This window comes from Cynocephalus volans, chromosome 2 (genome assembly GCF_027409185.1).
Source record: "Cynocephalus volans isolate mCynVol1 chromosome 2, mCynVol1.pri, whole genome shotgun sequence".
Taxonomy (NCBI): domain Eukaryota; kingdom Metazoa; phylum Chordata; class Mammalia; order Dermoptera; family Cynocephalidae; genus Cynocephalus; species Cynocephalus volans.
In genome coordinates this window covers 35,308,291-35,332,433 of record NC_084461.1, presented here as the reverse complement: position 1 = coordinate 35,332,433, position 24,143 = coordinate 35,308,291, and the positions used below count along the sequence as shown (strand labels likewise).

At 31.3% G+C, this 24,143-nt stretch overlaps 1 protein-coding gene across 4 annotated transcripts in view; it reads left to right on the top strand.

Annotated features, from left to right (window-relative positions):
- RICTOR (RPTOR independent companion of MTOR complex 2) overlaps nucleotides 1-24,143 on the top strand; it is a 131,017-nt gene that overhangs the window by 73,910 nt on the left and 32,964 nt on the right. For 3 of the 4 annotated variants that reach the window (XM_063084527.1, XM_063084513.1, XM_063084509.1), the window contains 11 exons: nucleotides 2,698-2,824; nucleotides 5,915-6,084; nucleotides 11,341-11,408; nucleotides 14,271-14,338; nucleotides 17,633-17,715; nucleotides 18,819-18,906; nucleotides 19,438-19,528; nucleotides 19,642-19,708; nucleotides 19,853-19,933; nucleotides 21,941-22,041; nucleotides 23,881-24,046. In XM_063084527.1, the coding sequence (XP_062940597.1) occupies nucleotides 2,698-2,824; nucleotides 5,915-6,084; nucleotides 11,341-11,408; nucleotides 14,271-14,338; nucleotides 17,633-17,715; nucleotides 18,819-18,906; nucleotides 19,438-19,528; nucleotides 19,642-19,708; nucleotides 19,853-19,933; nucleotides 21,941-22,041; nucleotides 23,881-24,046 (1,110 nt within the window). The remainder of the gene's footprint in view (nucleotides 1-2,697; nucleotides 2,825-5,914; nucleotides 6,085-11,340; nucleotides 11,409-14,270; nucleotides 14,339-17,632; nucleotides 17,716-18,818; nucleotides 18,907-19,437; nucleotides 19,529-19,641; nucleotides 19,709-19,852; nucleotides 19,934-21,940; nucleotides 22,042-23,880; nucleotides 24,047-24,143) is intronic. The other variant, XM_063084519.1, reaches the window with a different exon arrangement.

Below are 24,143 nucleotides of genomic sequence, written 5' to 3'. Positions count from 1 at the left end.
ATATTATAATTACTAGGTCACTATGGCTTTTTTAATGCATTCCAAAAAAGTTTTAAAATTTTCTATTAAAGTATCAATCTATTTTTTAAACTTACTCTATGAGTAATTAAGGAATACCCATGTTACTTTTCCTTCTTTCAACTATCCCTGTCTCATTCATTTGGAAAATTTTCTGTTTATTTGTTTCTTTTCAGTATCCCTCTGATTCTTCTCTCTTTCTCTCTCTCTCTCTCTCACTCTCTCACTCTCCCACTCTCCCACTCTCCACTCTCCACTCTCCACTCTCTTTCACTCTCTTGGCTATCCTTTCTGGTTTTTGTCTCTCATTTTCTGTATGGTTTTCCTATTGGTAGTTGTTGCTGCTCTTTTCTTTATCCTATTTAAATTGTACTTACTGCCTGCCTAATTTAAGCTATCATTTTCTTTATGTATCATTTCTTTATACATGTAATGAATAATTAATAATGTCACAGATTTTTTACAGTTGAAAGGGATTTATTTGGTAGAATCAAGTACCTTGATACACAGTAAGACAGTGGCAAAGTCAGAACTAGAACTCAGTTCTCCAAAGTTCCAAACCTAAATTGGCTCAAGAGTATTAAGTATAGTCTACCATGGAGTTCAAAACCCACTTTTGGTCCAACCAACCATTTCTGTCTGACCTGTCTTATGCCACCATGCATGTAGACAAACTACCTACCACCACTGCCAGGATTGTTACTTCCTTCTTACTCTTTTCATTCCATTTGTACCCCTTTCCACATTAAATTCATCTTCCAATCTCAGCTCAAATTTCAGATATTCCCTTTAGAGAACTCAGTGCTTCTCTAATTTCTTTGTATTAGTTCCACAAATTTATTTCTTAGTCATGATCTTTAATTGGTTTTATATATATATATCTTGTACTGTTATGCCAGAAAAGATGATTAAACTTTTTTAATAGTGACAGCATTCTATGACTTTTCCCTTATTGAGTATTCATTGATTTATGAGGAAAGCATTCTCCTATTTACACAGATTATAACAGTTTCTTTGCATATATTTCCCTGGGAAATAAGATTGATTTTATTTGTAAAAATTTAAATTTTGGGGGTTCGTTTCATAGCACAATCTGTTGAATTAAGCAAGTGTATATTTAGTAGACAGTTGAAATTCATAGAGTAAAGTTTTATACTTGAAATTCTACAAGTCATCTTGTCGTATACATCTTTGTTTTACAAATGAGGAAACTGAGGCACAGAGAGGATTGATTTGGCCAAGGTGACAGTTTATTAACAGCAGATTTAGCTGTTAAAGCCAATTTGCCTGGCTTCTCAGCCAACTCTTTTCAGAATATATTATGTGCATTTTGTTGTTTGGGGAAATTTTCTTACAGGCTCCCTGTAAGCATAATAATAGACCAGTAGCATTAAAACACAAATTAATATCGTAAGAGGCTAGAATTTTTTTGTACAGGAAAATCAGTTTACTATCCTTTTCCCCTTCCTTCTCCTGCTTTTTTGATTAATGGAAAATATTGATTTAGAAAAGGATGTGAAAGCTTTTATACATTCTACAGTTATTGGAAATGTATTTATTTTATGGTTGTGGAACTATATTCTATAATTTCAATTGAACTTTGTAATATTGAATGCCGCTTAAATGACATAAACCATTTACAACTATGCTAACCCATACAGATCTTTCTTTTGATCCTTTATTAGACTTACTATATATTTTTCATTTTAATAACACAAGTTTTATTTTTCTGACAGGATTGTAAATTCAGTAACATCTGGGACAGATTAGTTTTCCTTAATGTTTTATCACCACTCAAACAAAAGAAAATATTTTCTTCTTTTACCACTCCAGGAACCTGTTATTTTGAAATACCTTGTCTACCAAATAGTTTTTATTTATTAAACAATAATTAGCTACGTAATTTGTTTTCTTTCTGTTTTCCAAATTGAAGATATATACATATTTTCAATATTCCAAATATGTTATTGCCAATTAGACCTTTCATTTAATGTGAGATTTCATCTAAAATTTTATCACCAGATACATGCTACTTTCATTAGGATTTTTGAAATATCAAAAACAGATTATGGATTATGGATTATGAATTCTGCATTTTGGTATAGCAACAAGTGATTGATCGGAAGGGGGGCTAGAGATAAGGGAGGTCATGAGGTGTCTCTGGTAGCAAAGTGGAGGAGAATGAGGGCCCAGATCAATTAATTTTATGGGGAGGGGGCAATTAGAGATAAAGATATTCATGAGGTAAATTGGTAGGACTTGGTGATGATTGTGTATAGGGAGAGAGTCAGGAATGTAATAGTACAGTAGTATGTTGACTGCTGTTGTCACCACTGATTTGCTTTGTCTAGGGAATGAAAAGCTTCTTTAAGTTATAGTTCCTATTGTAGAGTAACTTGGAATCTCAAAAACATTAAATCTTATTGGTCAGCTAATTTATAGACTGGACTATGAGAAAAAAATCAAACACATTTCTCCATAGTAATGAGTATTACAATTTGTTATATCAAATTATCAGTTATACTAATCCTTTGAAATATCCATATGAAGCAGAAGATTAATATTGGTGCCTGGATTTTATAAATATTCTATGGTCTTAAATACTTCAATCAGAACAAAATAGGATTAAAAAATGTATTACAGTGTAAGTAACTTCTTTCTGATTTCTCCCTGTTGTAGATGATTACTGTGAATGCTTCCTTGTTTCCTAGTTCTGTGGCTAACTCATTAATTGCAGTTGGAAATGATGGACTTCAAGAGAGAGACAGAATGGTTCGAGCATGCATTGCCATTATCTGTGAATTAGGTCAGAAATTTTTTCAAGTAATAAAAATGTAGTATTTTAGAAGGAATGTGTAACATTTCTTAAAGCCTTTAATACGTGAATTCTTTAGTTATTTGTACAAAATCATGACCAAGTAGTACATCTCTGAAAGAGAAGTAGAGGACTTGTTATTTTACAGATAATTTCAAAGTGACATTAAAATTCTGTAAATAGTAAAGTTTTACTCATCATGAAATTTAGTACAGGAATTGTCTAAATTCCAGTAATTATAACAAAATCTCCTGGCTGTCTTACATTAGGTTTGCAGTATATCTTGATGTGGGTTAAAAACAATAAACAATTCACCATAGTTAGAAAATGAATTTTCAATGCAAAGGGATCAAAGAGTTAAACGGAGAAAAATAACGAGGAGGAAAAGCATGTGTAAATATTTATCTGATCAGTGGGAGGAAAAGATTTGAATTGTCAAAGGAAATTACATGGGGATTTCAAAAGCTGCAGATTTTACTATAAGAAGTCAAGAAAACAAGCAGCACCAGAACAAAAAAGTAAAAAAAAAAAAAAAAAAAAAAAAGTAACAAAATAACTTAATTACATGCAAATCAATAGGGAAAATAATTTTTGAAGAAATACTTGGCTAATCAACATATTTTAAAAGTTCCAACCTCACTTACTATCAAAGAAATATAATTTTAAATGACAAGATATTTTTCCAGCACATAAAATAAAAATGGTGTATGTCACATTTCCTTTTGAGGTAAATTATTTTGTTAAATAATAACATAAAGTTTAAGCTAAAGAAACAAAAGGAGAACCAAACCATACCATTAAAGATTTAAAAATACTGTTCATAATACCTGTTGATTTAGAAACAAAATCAGAAATGTGAGTAAGGAAATTTAGAAAACAACAAAAATTTGACTACATGACAATATACGGGATGCCTGGAAAGCTGTACTCGGAGTTAACTTCTTATCATAAAATGCTTTTATAATTAAGCAAAAAATTAGTGAGTGAACCATTGAAACCGTTATAACTGAAGAAATAGAAAAAGAAAAATTATTTCCATACGTAGGAAACCAAAAATAAAATTAAAGTCTTAATTATAGAACAAGATAGATTATTTTATATGAACTCTGTTAATTGGAAGAACAAAACAGTGAGATACAAAAATGTTTGGGAAACTCAAAGTTCAGAAAAACAAGATTAATAAAGAAATGAGGAAGAGAATATAATAGGAGTTTTTTTTAATAAGATTTTTTTATATACATATATTTGGAAACTTACTGAAATGAATGGGTTTTCAGGATAAATTTCACTTAAAAAGTAAAAAACAGAGTAGATCAAAAACCATAGAAGTAATGAAAACACTGATAAAATAATTGCCACCAAAAAGACTTAATGTGTTAAGTTTTGTTTTTGAAAAACAAGGAACTGGTAATTCTTATGTAGGGTAATTTGATTTAGAGCATTAGAAAGATGGAAACCTGCCAATTTCTTTTTATGAAACTAGCATTTTACATATGTATACACACAGATAGACATATACCCATAAACATATATAAAATAGAATAATTAAAAGGGTACTTTGTTAAGATCCTAGAACATTTATCTTGAATCAACACTTGATGATTTATTCTTCATGGTGGGTCTCTACAAATATTATATCTTTTTGACTCTTAATTTTCATTATTTTAAAGCTTTTAGTCAAGTTATTAGTAAGGCAAAATAATAAATGTATTTATATATTGGAAAGGAGGCAGTATTACTTTGTAGATGGTAGATTAATTGTATCTACAAAACTAAGTGAAAACAGAACTTAAGTAATTTTAGTATGGTGGTAACATGAAAATACAGATTTGATAAATTTCTTTTGTGTTTCAACAGAAATCAGTAAATAGAAAAAAATGATACTATTTCCAAAAGAGAATGGAAAATTATACACCACTAAATTTAATAAGAAATGTACATGAGTTGTATGTGTTTGAAGGGGCTACTTTTGACTTTTGAATTTGTCAAATTGATTCTCAAGAAGGCACTACCAATCTACAAGGGTAGGAATGAGAACAGTGGTAGCCTGTACAGTGGAGGGGGACTCACTGTAATGTGAGGTAATGGAACTTTCTAGTACTATGAAATTTCTGTACCTAGAGTGGCATATTGGTTACAAGGGTGTAGACATTGTTCAAAATTAATTAAACTGTAGGATTAAGATTTGTACATTTTACTGTATGTAATTTCACCTTATTTTAGAAAATATAGAAGAAACTTAATTCTAAAACTTACCTGGAAGAATAAATAGAAGAGAACCAACCATGAAAACATTTTTCAAAAAAGAATGAATGGAAGAGAAAGGAATGATTATCTTTTCATGTATATTTTTATAAAAACTATGAACCTAAGTTACTTAAGAGAGAGTTGCAGACCCTGATTACATAAAACTTTAGTATATCACAAAGTATAAAAATGAGTCTGGGAAGCATGCTGAGAGAATTGCTTAAACATTTGGGGGAAAAAAATTGAGTTTATCATCTAAACAAAATTCAACTTCCTGACAGATTGAAGACTGAAATGCAAATCATGAATTCATCTAAATCACACATGCACATGTACACACATACAAAGAAAATGCCTGATCTTTGGTGTGAGAGAAGAGTTTCTGAGCATGAAGTTTTTAAAAAGCATGAATGCATGTGTATGCATACATGTTCATGTTTGTCTCATAAAAACGTAGAAAAGTGAAATACACCATTTTAAACAAATCTAAATTTACAAATCAGATAAAAGATTTGAAACAGTTAAAGGATCAATATACGCAATGTATAAAGAACTCCATGTAATTGATTGGAAAGAAAAACCATTCCAGTAAAATATGGACAAAAGATATGAAAATGCAAAGACATTTAAAAAATCAGGTTTTGGGGAAGTATATTCAATAACTTTTATTAGATACCTTTTATCCGCTTGTCCATTTACTCGTAAGTGTCATTCATTAGAAAGTTTTTCAAGTCAGAAAGGAAATTGAGTTTTAAAGTAAAAGCCCAGATTTCTAATTAGTTTTGATAATTACCCCCAATATAGTATGTTAAGTTGTTCTGTCTTATGTTTTAGCACTTCAGAATCCAGAGGTGGTGGCCCTTCGAGGTGGACTAAACACCATCTTGAAAAATGTGATCGATTGCCAATTAAGTCGGATAAACGAGGCCCTCATTACTACAATTTTGCACCTCCTTAATCATCCAAAGACTCGACAGTATGTTCGAGCTGATGTAGAATTAGAGGTAGGAACTTTAATATTCTTTTCTAGTTTTAAAATATGATTTTAAGTACATACTCTTAATTTGAAATTTTGAAGTTGATAGATACAGCACAACATTAATTATCAAGCCTAAATTAACCAAGACTGGTATATTTCCTGCAATATTTTATAGCTCATTCAGTTTGGACTGAATTGAAAATATTATTCTTTAAAATATTTCATCAGGGCCGGCCCCATGGCTCACTCGGGAGAGTGCGGCACTGGGAGCGCAGTGGCGCTCCCACCGCGGGTTGGGATCCTATATAGGGATGGCCAGTGCGCTCACTGGCTGAGTGCGGTGCGGACGACACCAAGCCAAGGGTTGCGATCCCCTTACCAGTCACAAAAAAAAAAGAAAAAATATATATATTTCATCAATGTGCAAGGTGAAGTTTATCTTTTGTGTTATCTATGAAAAGTTTGCTAAGCAAATTAGAGAATGAGTAAGATTACATAAGACATTTACCTGTTTAAAACCATTTGATTTTAAGGACTTTACTATGTTAATTGTGTGTGTGAATACCCCGTTAATTATACCCTATTCATTAAACTATACTAAAGTTCTGTGTACCTGGAAGCACTTGGTTAGCAACTAATTGTCACATATACTTGGGAGAAAGTTCATATATATCTTTTTAGAAAATACTGTACATTTAAAATTTTTAACTAATTCACATAGTGTTTATTACAGTTAGTCGAAAGTAAAAAGACTACTGTATACTCTTCTTTATAAGTATGTAGTGATTAGAACAGAATCATAACACAATATATTCTTACAGTTTATTTGTGTGAGTGTACCATTGTTGACCATTGCAGATAGCACTCAGAGTATGTTTAAATCAAGGATTTTTTTGTATTTAGGTATGAAATTATGCAAGTTATAAAAGATTTATTTCCTAATTTGTCATTTTATGAAATTTATGTATTATAGTTCTGGTTTATTATTAGGACTATTTTTAGAAACACCTCAGATTATAAAATTGATATAGACTATATCATTAACAAATGTTAAGTACAATATTCTTAAGTGGTTTTAAATACATTATTCATAGACATTTTATGGGAATAAGCTAGCATTGTTGATATTTTATAGTGTGTTTACTTTTAATTTTTTTCTTTATCAGATAGAAAAACTATATTTTTTATTTCTTATATACTGAAACATAATTGTACATATCTGTGGGGTACAGTGTTGAATATCAATACTTGTGTGCAATATGTGATGCTTAAATCAGGATAATTAGTATATTCAACATTACACAATATAATCATTTTTTGTGGCCTTTTACCAATTTCTTGCTAATCCCCTTCCTTCCACCTTTCCCACCTCTGGTGGCCTCAGTTCTGTTCTCTCCCTTTGAAAGTTCAGTGAATTATTGTGGTTGTTGTATCCTTCTTTTTTTTTTAAGTTCCCACTTATGAATGAGAACATGCGGTATTTCCCTTTCTGTGCCTAGCTTATTTCAATTAACATAATTTTCTCTAAGTTCATCCATGTTGCTGCAAATGGCAAATTTCATTTTTTTTTATGACAGAGTAGTATTCCATAGTGTGTATATATATATATATATATATATATACACACACACCACATTTTCCTTACCTAGTCATCCAGTGATGGACATTTAGGTTGGTTCCTACTCTTGGCTATTGTAAATATTATTGCAATAAAAATGAGAATACAGATATCCCTTCAACATAATGATTTCCATTCCTTTGGGTATATACCAGCAGTAGAATTGCTGGATCACATAGCAGTTCTATTTGTAGCTGTTTGAGGAACCTCCATACTGTTTTGCATAATAGCTGCACTAATTTACAATCCCACCAACAGTGTGGAAGAGTTCCCCTTTCTCTACATCCTTGCTAGTATTTGTTATTCTCTGTCTTTTTTGAAAATGGCCAGTCTAACTGGGGTGATATGATATCTCATTGTGGTTTTGATTTGCATTTCCCTGATGCTGAGCATTTTTTCATGTGTCTGTTGGCCATTTCTGTGTCTTCTTTTAAGAAGTGCCTATTTAGCTCCTTTGCCCATTTTTTAAATGGGTTACTTGAGGAAAAACTATAATTTTTAAGTTGGAAAAATCATTAACAATGAAAGAAGATAATATATACAGGCTTTGTTTTTTATTCCTGTATATTATATAGCAGATTAGCAATGCCTTTATGTAAATGAAAAGAAACCTCAAAGATTATGGTAGATTTTTAAGTATACTGCTATCTTTTTGCTTGTATTTTGTTCTTTAAACCCACAGATGGTGGTTCCTTTTTCCTCTTAACAAGATCCCATCGTAATATAAGGGTACTTCAAAAAGTTTGTGGAAAAATAGAATTAAAAGATAATACTAGTCTTTCCATGAACTTTTTGAAGTACCGTCATAGCACAGAGATTGAGAGCATAGACTTTGGGCTATAGAGATCTGGTTTTGATTTTTTGCTCTATGACCTACTAGCTTTATTTCCCTAGGCAAGTTCTGTAGCCTTTCTTGGACCCACTTTTTTCAAAAGTAAAATGAAGGTCGTGGTCTGTACCTTAAAAAATTATTGTAGAGATTAAATAGTGTAAATAATAATAGTAGTAGTAGTAGTAACAACAGCAGTAAGGCAGTATTCTAGGTACTTTACATATATGAATTCTGTTCTGCATAAAATGTTTTACTAAGTACCTGACACATGATAAATATTCAACAAGTGCTGATTGCTTTGGGTATTATTCATCATCAGTTTCTATTTATCATTATCATTTTCCTCATAGTGTCTGCTGTTAAGAGACTATTGTCCTCATTTTTATTAATTATATTTTATCAATTTTTTAATTCTAAATTAATACTTTGGTTTTCTTTTCTACATACAAAGGGACCATTTTCAGTGCTACTACCTCTGTTGCTAGGCCCAAATCTTCCTCCTTTTAAAAATGGTTATGTTCATTAACTTAAATTTTAAAAGAAATAATTTTTTTTTCAGTTTACCCTAGATTTTACTTTTTTTTTTTTTTTTTTGGCAGCTGGCCAGTACAGGGATCCGAACACTTGATCTTAGTGTTAAAACACCACTCTCTAACCAACTGAGCTAACTGGCCAGCCCATACCCTGGCTTTTATTTCTACCACATGTGGTACATTTTAACTTCAAAGGAAAAAAATGAGGATGTAATTAAATATTGTCAGACTAGATAGTCTGCAAGGATTGTAAATCAGTCATAATTCTTAAATTTAAAATCTATGCAGGGCAGAAGCTGCAGTATCAGAACTTTAGAAAAATAATATGGACTATGCCACAGTCTCCAGTTCATAAGAGACAAAGTCTGCCTAGCAGGAGGGGCCATAGACAAAAACTGAAAGACATCTAGGCAGTAGTGAATTTACACTGATTATATATGCAACAGCTTTTTTTCCTGGGGCCACTCGCTGATCAGAATGTAGTTAGAAACTGAAAATCCAGGTAGGTTCTTTCTAGATCAGAAAAATCAGAAGAGCTTTTGGCAGTTGGGTGGTGCCGAAATGGCAAAATTGGATATTGCATAGTTGATTTCCTGTTCTTGATATTTACTGTATTGTGAACCTGTCTTGATGGGTAGCTAAAGATCTAAGTTTGAAACTTATGAAATATGTTAAAAAAACAAACAAAAAACCACTGGAGGGGCATACTTTAGGAACATGGGAAATCCAGAGGTATACTTAGTCTTATCAAGATTGCAGTGTAGCCTCAATTTAACTCAGGTGGTCGTTAGGATAAGGTGATCAGACCCTTTAATCTACCTGCCTAGCAGGTGAAAGGATAAAACATCTCTGGTGGACGGACGATAACATCATGTGGAGCCTTTTATTAAAAAAAAAAAAAAACACAATGTCTGACATTCAGTCAAAACTTTCTAGTCATACAAAAAGACGTGACCATATGACTGAACTCCCTTCCCTAAAAAAAAAAAATTCCAAAGAAATATGGTCAGAAGTAAGATAGAGGAAAAAGACTTTAGAATAACCATGATTAATTTGTTCAGGAAGAGGAAAAAAAATAGATGAAATAATGGAGAATTTCATCATAATTGGATATACAAAAAGAATTAAATGGAAATTCTAGTACTGAAAAATATAATACCTGGAATTCAGAACTCACCAAAATTAAAAATTCATATTGAACAAAAAGAGATTGTTAGTAAACTGGCAGAAAGGTCAATAAATAAATATCCAGAGTAAAGAGTATAAAGAGAAACAAAAGAAAGGAAATAAACACAACAGAGCAAAAGGTGGTAATTGTAGTCTTTGGAAAGGAAAGAGAAAATTGGTGGAAGCAAATATCCAAAGAGACAATGGCCAAAACTTTCTTTCAGCAACTAATGAAGCTTCATATTTACAAAGCTCAGAAACCTCCAAAAAGAAAACAACCTGTAGGCACATCATGGTGAGATCATTGAAAGACAAGACAATTAAAAATCTTAAAAGCAGCTTGAGAAAATGAAAGGCATGTTACTTTCAAAGGAGCAAGTCTGACAGCTGATTTCCCAACAGAAATAATAATGTAAACTAAAGATAGTAGAATGGCATCTTTAAAGTGCTAAAAGACAATAACTGCCAACCTAACCTAGAGAAAATATATTTTAAAAACGGAGGTAAAATAAAGGTTTTTTCACATTAAAGAAAAATGAAAAAATCTGAGGGATTTAAAAGAAACACTGCTCTGTCTTGGATTGCTTGTTTTTTTGTCATGAGGACTCTTAAAGCAGCCCAGGGTGAGGCATAAATGGAGAGGAATTGAACCCTCTTGCCAACAACCAGCACCTTATGAGTGGAACCAGCATGAAGCAGATCCTCCAGCTTCAGTCAAGCCTACAGATGACTGCAGCCTTATGAGACCCTTAGACATAAACATGCAGCTAAGCTTCTTCTAGATTCTTGATTCATGGAAACTGTGTGAGATAATAAATATTTATTGTTGTTTAAAAAAGGAAACAGATGCAAAGAAAGACTAAAGGAAATCCTCAGTTAGAAGGAAAATTATCTAAGACAAAGAAATGTAGGAAGGAATGAAAAGTACCAGAAAAGGTAAATATATTACTAAAAGTAAAATAATACTGTTAAAAACCATTATTATTAATGTCTTATGTATTTTAAAGTATATCTAGAATTTAAATAAGTCTCTCAAACTGTATAAGTAGAATTGATTTTAGCTTGTTACATGAAGAATGCACTTTATAGTAATGACTTTTTTCTTCTTCTGTTTCTTTTTCTTTTAATTAGCGAATTTTAGCACCCTATACTGATTTTCACTACAGACATAGTCCAGATACAGCTGAAGGACAGCTCAAGTGAGTACCAGTTGTTCCTAATAATTTATGAGGTGGTGCGTGTGTGTGTTAATATTAAAGCTTTTAGGCTTGTCAGATTGTATGTAGAACTAAAGAAATGAGAGTTTAAGTAAATTTCCTATTTTTTTGGAATTATATTGCATTTCTGTCATAATTAACTGTGGTTTAGAAAATTAAAAGATAGCTTTGGGAAATTTAAAGTTTAATTTCTTATTTCAAAAAAATACAAGGGTAGTTCAAAAAAGTTCATAGAAAAAATTGAATTAAAAGATAATGTGAATTTTTCCATGAACTTTTCGAAAACCCATCAGATAAGATAGACTGGAATAGAAACCTAGATCTTTTTTTTTCTGTTGTATTTTTAACATTATTACATTGAGAGACTAAAAGAATGAAATGACAGTAGAGAATAGAATGAAGAGTTGCCTTACATTAAGTCAGTAGAATGATGTAACATGTAAAATTTTGAAAGTTAGGTTAATAGGGAAATAAATGGGGATAAAGATTATTTTCTAGAAATGAGACAGTATAATTTTCAGAGTCTTTTTGGAGAGAAAAGCACATTAGGTATTCTGAGCTAACTGTATAGTTAAAATGATTCAGGTATCAAGCAGTGCACTGTTGGTGAAGATTTTGCAAGTGACATGTTTCCAATAAATAAGCTGTGAGATACTTTTCTAGTAGGGTTGTTGGATTGCAGACATATACTTATTTAGACAGATAGTATATATTTTAAAATTCTTCACTAAGTTTTGGAACATTGTTAAACAGGGAGACATTTTTGTTGTTTTTCATTTTTATCCTGAATTAAAATAGTGGTTTCATATCTTCAATCACTTCCATCACTGTGGACTCATTTTCACACCCTAATATTGGGAACTGAGCTAAGAAATCAAAATATGTTTTCTCTGTTTAAGACTTCCAGATTTATTCCTGCTAACTTCAGATATGAATTGGAATTCTTAAGCCTCTTCCTTGGCTTCTTCTGAGATTTGGACATTCTTTTTATTGATGAAGAGTATGAGTTTCCTATTGCTACAGAACAAGTTACTACAAACATAGTAACTTAAAACAACATCAGTTTATTAGCTCACAGTTAGGTAGGTCAGATATCTGGCTCAGCTCTTGTGTGGAGACTGGTGAAGAATCCATTTCCAAGCTTCTTCAGATTGTTGGCAGAGTTCAGTTCCTTGCTGTTGTGCAACTGAGGTCCCTATTTTCTTGCTGGCTGTTTGTTGGGGCCTGCTTTAGCACTTTGTAGAGGCCACCTACATTCCTTGGCACATGGCCCCCTCTGTCTGCTAAGGGCAGCAATAATAACACCTGAATCTTTCTAGTGCTTTTAATCTCTCTGACTTCCTTTTCTGCAACCAGCTAGAGAAAGTTCTCCAATTAGATAAAGTCTGCTAGATTATCTCCCTGTCTTAAGCTCTGCTAGGCTATATAACAAATGTAATTACAGTCATGACTGTGATATCTTATCATCTTCTGGGGATCCAGAGATTAGGGCATGGAATCTTGGCATGGGGCCATTTTTAGAATTCAGCATACCATGATGAACAAGAGATGAACCTAAATATTTTTTAGAGTTGGGAGTGGGGGACATTTCACCAAAATCCTTCCTTTCCTATTTGGTTCCTTAGGTTTTTCATTAAGTTTCTAGAGTATGAGCAGATAAATGGCAGTCCAAATAAGGGTACATTATGACCAGGGAATAGGGAAATGCTTGGTTTAAAAAATATTACAAGTTTATCTAATAGGTTAGAGATGGATTACCAGGCAGCCATCATAAGTATGTCACCAACATTTTTAGGAGAAGGAGCACTGAAAGCTTAATCATACAGGTGCCTGATTTTCTCTTCTTCCACCTCTCCACCCCCACCCTCAATTTTAGTGTCTGTTAAGTTCTCATTTTAACTGATGCTACAGAGCTTAGTTTGGTTTTTGCCTTTTTCTTTGAGCTTCTCATACCTCTTTTGTGTACTCTCTGATTGCTCTCTACTGTCTAGTTTGATATTCTGACATTGCTCTTTATACTCCATCTACTTTTTTTCTTTTCCAGTTCTCTGAATTTCTGTATGCTCACAATAATTAAGAATTTAACTGGGGAAGAAGAAAAGATGGCACAGGAAAAAATGGTTTATCGGCAGGGTGATACAGATTGTGATTGGGTAGCATAGTTATAAGATTGCTATTAAGTATTGGAACTGGCCATAACAAACATGGAAATGTTTAATAAATATGATTCATTCTGTTGCTTAATAATTGTTATGACTGTTGTACATAAAGGAACAAGTGAGACAGTTGAATATGTAATTTTCAAGGAAGAAAGTAGCTGGTGATGTTAATATCTAGTTATTTAATAACAATTCAATGACTGTGTAGGTTGTTGAGCTTGCTTGTCGGAAATGCTCAAATAAGTTTAAGGATTCTGAAGTAAAGAGACTGCATTTGGTAAAAGTAAGAGGTTTATGTGGTAATTTTCTTTGCTAAGGGGCAGTCTTTCAACACATATGCTTACTAATAAGCTGCCAAGTGTTCTCTCTAATGCTTAATTAAAACTCATTGAAGAATAGTTTTCAAAAAGAGCAGGGAACATAGAACTGAATAGCAAAGCAGAATTTATGACTTATTTTAAACCAAGTCGTGAATTTTAAATTCGGGGTCAGTTTATAATTGGGAAATTTGCTTTGGGGTGGATCAGATCTTTGGGTTTTTTTTGATCTCTTGTTTTAATATGATGTGAAAATATTTAAACATTAACTAATGATAGCTCTTATTCTCATATAGTAGCAGGAAAAACTCATTTTATTTTAACATTTTATTTTTTTGATAACACCCTTCTTCTTCCCCCCTCAACAGAGAAGACAGAGAAGCACGGTTTCTAGCCAGTAAAATGGGAATCATAGCAACATTCCGGTCATGGGCAGGTAGGTTACTGTATGTTGCTTTATAATATCCAGGAAGAAAAACTTGACTGCTTTATCAAATGTTAAATTATTATTGCAGCATCTAATTTAAATGTTAATCTAGCTTACTTTATATGTTATTATTAGAACCAAAGGAATTTGCACAGAATTATTAAAATGTAGTGAAGAAAATTTGTCGTAGTCAATAGGAAACAGCCAGTATTGTCTTCAGTATACAAATATTTATTAACTATTTGTAAGTCACTGTGTTGATTTGAAACATGATCTATACCAAAAAAAAAAAAAAAACCCAGCACAAAACCTGAGTGTTATCTGTATCTGTAACTAAAGTTTGTTTCTTAAAAGTACATTGTAGTAATGTTATAAATACCAAATAAGCAAGATTTGCTGTCAGTAGTCCCAAATTTCTTGAGAATAGCAATTATGCATGCTTTATCTTTCCATGGAATAAAAAGCAGATATTTTTCTTAAAATAATACCACCACTAAATATTATTTTATATGGATTACCTTCTTCCTTCTTGAGTTTGTAGGATAATTAAAGGGATAGCATGGAAAGGAATGTAGCACTAAGCAGAACAAGGAAATGTACCTAAACATTTCTGTGTGCCTAGGTAACCCTAACTTACAGATATCTTTTTCCATACAAATGTTTATCCCAGCCATAGACTTGTATATTTCCAGGTACTTCCTCTGTTTTGTTTTGTCCTTTTTTTTTTTTTTTAAACCTTGGTAAAAAGCCCTGTCTTGTCATACCTTATAAATACCTATTTCCCATAACTTCATGGACAACTGTAGGATTCTATGAGCACAAAAGACTCACACATTTTTTTTTATACTTGTTCAGCCCCCACACACTCTTTTGACATAGAAACCAGTTAGGTCCTCACTTAACCATCACTGCCCTTACTCCAGAACTCATTATAACTTTATTTTCTATAGTTAAAATCATCATTCTTTACCATCCCTCAGCTTCTTGCCATTAAAGCAGTTTCTATCTAACCAAAAATATTAATTCTATCCTGCTTTAATCACCCTAATATCTCCTCCTCCTCCTTCCTACATCCAGATTCTACTCTATCTGTCACTGTTTCTCTAATATCTGCCAGTTTCTTTACTTACTGCTCTTAAACATTCTTTCTACTGTGCTTCATTTCTTCTGGAGCCCTTATATACTGATCCATCATTAGGATCATAAAAGGTTGGGAGTCTTCTGCCCTTCTGTTGAAATAAGAAAAGAAATATTAGCATTATGAGTTAGAACCCTGAAAGCATTTTTCTCACAGAATTTCCTAAATAGTATTTAGATTCTGTGATACTACTTATGAGTTAAATAAACTTTTGTGTATTTGTAACATTATTTCTATGATATAATGTATTTCAAATTCCAAAAAACTGATTTTCAAATGACCTTTTAGAACACAATTTCTTCATGAGTTGTAACAGCCTGTTTTCCATATTAGTGCACTAGTGCATTAGTGTAGAAACTATATCTTTATAATCTCTCAAATTATCAGACATCTAAGTTTGAGGAACACCATTTTGATGACTTAAGCAAATAAGTCTACCTGTTACGTTTTAATTTGAATTTTTACACTAAATTCAAGGAGAACATATATATGATTGATAAATATGTATATGATTAGCCAGAAGTAACAGAACTTCAGAGTCCTATTTGACTTTTTAAAAAATGTTTTTCCCAACATTTATTCTAAAAAATTTGAAACATACAGAAAAATTGAAAAAACCAGAGTGAACACCCACATAGTCCCACCACCTAGATTTTTGCTGTATTTGCATTATTACATATCTGTCCATCCCTCTGTGTGTTTATCAGTCCATATATTATTCTAATATATCCTGAAGGAAGTTACAGACAGACATCAGTATTCTTTACTCTAAACACTTCGTGCAGATTATTAACTAGGATGCAGTATTTGTTTGCAGCCCTGGTTCTTTTTGTTTATTTTTGATTTTGGTTTTTGAGGGCAGGTCAGGTAAAATTTACATACAGTAAAATGGGCAAATCATGAATCTACTATTTAATGTGTTTTGACAAATGCTTATATCTATGTAATCCAACTCTGTTTCAATATATAGACCATTATTCTCACTCCAGAAAGTTTGCCTCTTTCTAGTTCCCTGACTCCACACCGCTAATAAGTAACCACTGTTCTGATTATTTTCATTATGGATTAGTTTTGCCTTTTCTGAAACTTCATATAAATGGAGTCATAAAAAAAGCCTTTTTATAAGGCTTTTTTTCACTCAACATAATGATTTTGAGATTCATTCATGTAATTGTATATATCAGTAATGTGTTCCTTTTTATTGCTGGAATAGTATTCCATAGGGTAAATATATCAGTTTTCTTAGCCCAACTCCTTTAGTGAACCCCTAACCTGTTCCCGTTTTGACTATTCTACATAGAACTACTATGAAAAGTCTTATACAAGCCTTTTTGTGTACATGAGCTTTCATTTATCTTGGGAAAATTCCCAAATGGAATTGCTGGATCATGAGGTGGATGTGTGTTTAATGTTATAGGAAACTGCAACACTCTTTCCCAAAATGCTTACACAATTTTATGTTCCCATCATCAGTGTATGTGAGTTCCAGTTTCTCTGCATCCTCGTCAGCATTTGGTATTGTCAATCTTTAATATTAGCCATTCTAGTAGATATGTAATGGTACCTCATTATTAATGTAATTTGCATATTTCTAATGAGTAATGATATTGAGCACTTCGTACATGTTTGTTGGCTATTCACATATCTTTTGTGACACACAGTTTTAATATGTTTAAAATTCTTTGACTTGGTCTGTAACTTAAAAATTTTGATTGTGTGCTTTATTTGAAGTCTGTTGCTTATACTCTTCTGTGCATTCTTTTAGAATTAAACTTTTAAAAGACACATGCCAAGCAAAGTTTTTCACTTTAGACTGGAGCATTAAACAGTGGAAACAGAATATTGTCTTATTCTCTCTGATGTTCCCAGTGAAGCATTCATTAGCGAACAGGACAGTGTCAGGCAGTCAGACTCATGAACTTTTTGGATATGAAACAGAAATTGAAGAAAGAATTTAAATGATGAAATTATCAGTAATCTCCAATTAGTGGAGAAATACAGAGAATGCTTAAAGTGTACTTTATTTACATAATACCACTTATGATAACCATATAGTATAATTGTATAATTTAGCTTAAGAAAAATCACAAATTTTATATTATGATATATTACTATAGTTTATTTCAAATTCACATCAGTGTTTTTTTTTTCTTTGTCCTTTTTAGGAATTATTAATTTATGTAAACCTGGAAACTCTGGGATCCAGTCCTTAATTGGAGTACTTTGCATACCAAATATGGAAATAAGGGTAGGTAAAAGTTATTGTGATTGTTTCATTCCTGGATATTTAACAGAGGGAATTAATTGAAGAAAAAATTATTTCAGATGATACTTTTTCTTCATTAGTTATTAACCTGTATAAAAATACATGAGTAAGTATTTACTACTTAGTTAAACCCTCAGTATGATATGAATCACTTAAAATATTGCTGTTGTTGGGAACAGTTGCTGTATTAAAAATTGAGTTGAAAATATGAACATAATTATTCTTTATTCATTAAAACAATGCAAACAGTACAAAAGGGCATTCTCGCTGTAAAAGATTCAAGCACTACAGAAATACATTTAGCAAAAAGTAGTTGTATTTATGTGTCTATGCCTTCTAACTTAGGTTTTTATACTATGTTAAAAGTTTTTATTTTGAAGATGGTGGTTGTGATTAAAATTGGGTTGTTAATACTTGTGTTCATTTATTAGATGTATTCATAAGTTGATTGTAGAAATTTTATGAAACAGCAACAACAAATTTAATGTGGAGGAAAAAATAACTAACTCTTCAAGTGATTCTTTAATTTCCTCTTAAATGTTTTTGTTTTAATTTTGTTCCTTCCTTCTGCCCCTTCCTTATTTTTCTGTATATGAACCAAACCCAAAGTTGAAAAATATTAATATTAGCCAAGTGTGCCTTGCTTAAAATATGAAATAAAAAGCATTTCAATTGTGGAGATGGAAGGATATGATTATAAATGAAGAAATCTATAAGCAGGGAACAAAAGGTTAGGATAATTCAGTTGATTTCTTACTCTGCAGGTGGGGAAAGAACATGGTCTTTGGAGTCTGGCCAACTGGGGTTAGACTATAGCTCCATGATGTTAGGAAAATTACTCTTAACCTTTAAATCTGTTCATGTACAGAGTAAGGATAATGAAAGAGTTTTTGAAAAGATTAAATGATGTGTACAGTAAGCATTCAGTAATTTATCCCTTCTCTGATACAGGTCTGATACAGTAGTTTTCCAAAATACAGTAGTTCTGTTTTTGTCATTTTCTTTATTGTGTGAATAGGGGAGTTAGAAAATCTTTAAAGATTTATTTAATAAAAATAATCAACTATATTTGTTTGCTGTCATAGCGAGGTCTCCTTGAAGTGCTTTATGATATATTTCGTCTTCCTCTACCTATTGTGACTGAGGAGTTCATAGAAGCATTGCTCAGTGTAGGTAAGTATTGAAGTGCATTTGTGTCTTGATGTAATTTTTAAGGTGACGTACCTAATGGAGACAAAATTCCTGAAAGGAGAAATACTAAACAAAATATTTAATATCATTTTATTTTCTTACTGCATCATCATGGCATGAAATTAACATGAAAATAAAATAAAACCTCAAATTCCTAAAACTAAAAAATTTTAATTTCTTCTTTAGCTCTTGCAAATGAGCAGTGAAATTAGTAGAAAGATGGGCCAAGAAAGGAAGAGATGAGAAAGTAAAAAAGCTATGTAATTCTCAAATTAGATTATCTAATTCTTGTCTTATTTTCTTTTAGCCAAATGATTCCTAAGTCCCAAAATGAAGGAAGTTAGATATGTGAATATTTACATAAATAGTTTTTTAACGTATCTTTTTGAGTGTTTTGATTTTTAACCAGCACTTTTTAAGGTTTTTTTTATAGCCTGGCTAGCTGATTCCACACTTATCTGAAGTGTTTCAGAGATATCTAATCTTTTAACTACCAAATTTTAACTGTTTTAGATCCAGGGAGGTTCCAAGACAGTTGGAGGCTTTCAGATGGCTTTGTAGCAGCTGAGGCAAAAACTATTCTTCCTCATAGAGCCAGATCCAGGTAGAATTTAAATATGAGAATGTTTCCAATTTATTACAATTATTGTTTTCATGTTAGATTGTGAAATAAAGGAAACATTATTTAAATTGTTTCCATGCTGTGTTTATTTCCAGGCCAGATCTCATGGATAATTATTTGGCACTGATACTCTCTGCATTTATTCGTAATGGACTTTTAGAGGTAAGACGTATAAACCTTACTTTATTCTATTTTCTTTCTTTTATTTTGTCAAACAGAACTCTATCAGAGGAGAAAATATCTGATGCAGAAATGTGTTCATATGTAATATTTTGCAATAGTGATATTTTCTTTTTATTTTCAAAGGGTTTGGTTGAAGTGATAACAAACAGTGATGATCATATCTCAGTCAGAGCAACCATCCTTTTAGGAGAGCTTTTACATATGGTAAATTTAGCAACTTCTGATTATATGTTTATACCTTTAATGTCTTAATTTATAAAACAGATAATTTTAATAGTGTTGCTTTGTGTTATCTCGAAAGATAAATTTACATTTTTTATGAATGTTTATCTTTGTTAAAAAAGCTTTTGGTGCCTGTATCCTCATATGTATGAGGGTACTTCAAAAATGCATAGGAAAATGGAATTAAAAGACAATGCAAATCTTTTGATGAACTTTTTGAAGTACCCTTGTGTAATGTATATATATAGGATGGTTTTTATAAATGGAACAAAAAAGTATTGAATGTTAATTTTTACACTAACTTTCGATGTTGATATTTTTAGTCCTATAAGTCTTAATTGCTGGGCTGGCCAGTTAGCTCAGTTGGTTATATATGGGAGTGTGGTGCTGATAACACCAAGCTCTAAGTCTCAATCCCTATACTGGCCAGCCACCAATAAATAAATAGATCTTAATTGCTCTCAGAAGAAAGGCTTTCAACCTAAAAAAGTAAGAAATTGAAAAACTGTAGATATTACTTCAGTCAGCTAGGAATAGAGTCAACACAGGGTAGTCAGTGCCTGAGTTTTAGAAAGCTTTGTGCAAAATTCTAAATGTAATTGTCTAGTTTAAACATCATAGTCTTCTCTGTAAACTTGTAGTTTGAGGTTCAGAGGATGGGAATCTTTTTTTTTTTTTTTTTTTTTTTTTGACACTATGATTTTATGTTGTCAATAAGTTTTGGGAACTAGGAGTTAGGAAAGTGATCTGACCATTCTCTACTCTCAGCAAATCAAGTAAGGAGGGGGACTCTGATAGGTTGCAAGATGCAAATTCATATTTCTAAGTCACATACTAATTGGTAAAATGCTAAATGAAAATAATCATTTTAAACTCATTAAGGAAGAAGTGACCCTATGGCAAATCTTTTAAAATAATGTTATGGCTTGCTATTATTGGCAGAGTAGTTTATTGGCAGAGTAGTTTTTGTTTTTGTTGTTTCTATTCCCTCTTTCCCTTCTCCCTGCCCCCCTGCCTTTTTTTTTTCCTTTTTTTTTTTCTTTTTTTTTTTTTTTCTTTTTTTCACGTAGCACCTGGGCTGTGTTGAGTAAGGTAAAAAGAATTAAACAGAGTTTAATGTTAACTGTCTTTTTTATCAGTGAATTTTATTTAGTCATTTACTCTCTTCTTCAGCCCATCTGTAAAAGAATTAAGTAGTAACACAGGCTCTCAGTTCTGATTATTTGTGTTTTAGTTCTTAAGATATTTCCTGTAAGGATACCAATATCCACAATTATTTGCTTTTATATTAAGGAATATCTTTTATAAATTACATCTTTCTGTTTCTCCATACACCAGAATTCTATGATTCTTTTGAAATGTAAAAGCTGTTCACTTTGAGTATACTGGTGTTAGTTCATTGCTTATTCTTATATCTTCTCTCTTCCACATTTAATTAGTTTGCTTATTTTCATTGGTAGAAAGCAAGGTGAATGGTGAGATTTTGTTTGGAAAGCAGGAGTTAATAAGTTTCTTATTTTAAAGATTGTTGGTATATGAGACAGACCTAGATGGTTCCTAAAACTTAAAAAGTCAACTCATAAGTTATGATATTGTATCTAGCATTTTAAATGTTATTTTTAACAAAACTTAGATCCATTCATATAATGTTTTGATATATAAAATGTTTAATCCTTTTGGGTCATTTAAGAATTGAGTTTTTTTGGGTGCCATTTAAAATCATAATTTCATATTATTATAATATAAAGGCTCTTTGACAGTTAGTGGTTTTATTAATATAATGTGAGTATGTATATATTTGTTACATCTCATCCTCGTTGAACATAGATAAGGTAAAAATAAGTATGTGTTGAGGAAAATAAGTTAATTTCATGAGTAAAACCTCAGTTTCTAATGGTCTTGGATATAGTTATTATATCTGTGGATAATCTATAACATAAAATATTTCTGTGTTTAAGAACTAATATGAAACGTTATATTTCATTTTAGGCAAACACAATTCTTCCTCATTCACATAGCCATCATTTGCACTGTTTGCCAACGCTAATGAATATGGCTGCGTCCTTTGATATCCCCAAGGAAAAGAGACTGTGAGTAACAGAGCTCTAGCAAAACTTATGCTTGGTATATTTAATATCCACTTAGATTACTTGCTTTTTTTTAAAAAGAAAAAAAGGTAGTATAGATGGGTTATGCTCAGAAAGTCTTTTAGGGAAATCTTACAGTTAAGAGGAAAATTAATAATTCTCAAAATATTTAATAATTTATATTTTAGGCTGCAAAATATTAATAATGTAGTAAGGTCAACTTTTTCTAGCATGTTTCTGGACAAAGACATAGAATTTCTAACACATTACTAAAGATGTTGGTTGAGAGGTTTTTGGATTATTTTATATTTTGAGCAGCAATTCAAGCTCTTTTTATTACGTCTATGAATTTATTATTTCAAATTAACAAAGCACAAAGACTACCGATGTATTCTTTTATATTTGTGGTTTAAAAAAAATAATGGTGGAATTTAGGAACCCATGTTACAGGCATAGCAGTAAGCTGAACTCTTAATACTGAAGGAGATATTACAAAGAATGTATAAACAAAAGTATAATACAACTATAGCTCTGCTGGAATTCTAGTGCTAATAATAAAATATAATATATAAATATTAAGGAAGTCAATTGGGAAGTGCTAGTAGGAATGTTTTTTGATTTGGTGAAGATTATGCCTAGGCCAGAGTTGTCTTTTTTTTTTCTTTCTTTTTTCTTTTTGCTGTTGTCTGAAAAATTTATATATGAGAACTACTTTATTACTTTTTTTCTTGGTAATGTTAATGAAATGTAATTCTTTAGCTATTCAGAACTATGGATTTTTAAGAGTTATAGTACATTTTTTTAAAGTTTAGTTAGCTTTATTAATACAAAAGTACACTTGTGAACCTTTCTATAAATACAAAATTAATTTTAATTTTGTCAGTGAAAATAAGTATTTAACAGACTGAAGTTGTATTATAAACTGAGGGCATTAGAGACCATCTCAGTTCTGACTCTAGGTTTATATCTATACTGGTAGCTTTCATCTCTTATATTAGTAGTTTTATGATGGAAAATGTACTTTCCCAAAACCAACCTAAATTCTGGGTCAGATTATGGCCACAAATTTCAGGATTTATCAGGAATTTAAATTTACCTCCAAAATTCCAGTAATAATAAATAGTCTTTTTAAAATAGTTTTTTCTTTAGTTCAAAGTTTATGGAAAACATGGAATTAAAAGATAATACAAATCTTTCCATAAACTTTTTGAACACCTCTTAAACTTGCTAATCTGAGCATATTTCAAGGGTTTTAAATTCTTTTTACCAGAATTCTGAAGTTGAGACATGATTGCTACCAAATTCTTGAAAATATGTACCACAAACAAGGAATTAAACATAATTTTTAAAAAGGTACATTTATAGTTACAGAACGATGTGGAAAATTGAGATTGTTCAATTGATACTGGGATCTGTAGTTATCCATATGGAAGGACAATGAAATTATTTCAACTTCATACCATAAATAAAAATCAGTGTCAGGTGGATTAAGGGTTTCTATGTAGAAAGCAAAGCATTAAAATTTTTGTAAAGAAATACAGAAAACAAGGTTTCTGACCTTGTGGAAGGAGTTCTTAAAACTAGTATACAAAAAATGCCCACCACCATAGAAAAAAAGATTACTAAGTACATATTTGGGTGAGTCTAAATAATCAGTGTTTCTTTACGTAAATCAGCAGTGTTCTTGATTTTTGTCATTGTGTTTCCAAATTTCACTAAATTTACTTATTTAATAATAATTTCTAGACTTGAATTTATATAAACTTTAATAATTTACCAGTGATCTCTTTAAAATTATGCTAGTTTTAACTACCATATTAACTGAATTTTTTTTCTCATTAGGCGAGCCAGTGCAGCCTTGAACTGTTTGAAACGCTTCCATGAAATGAAAAAACGAGGACCTAAGCCTTATAGCCTTCATTTAGATCACATTATTCAGAAAGCTATTGCAACACATCAGAAACGGGATCAGTATCTCCGAGTTCAGAAAGATATATTTGTTCTTAAGGTACAGACATGAAATCATGATTTTTAACTTAAACGTAATTTTCTAATTCTTAACCACTGGATTTTAGTATGTACTTTTTTGAGTTTGCAGTTTTATT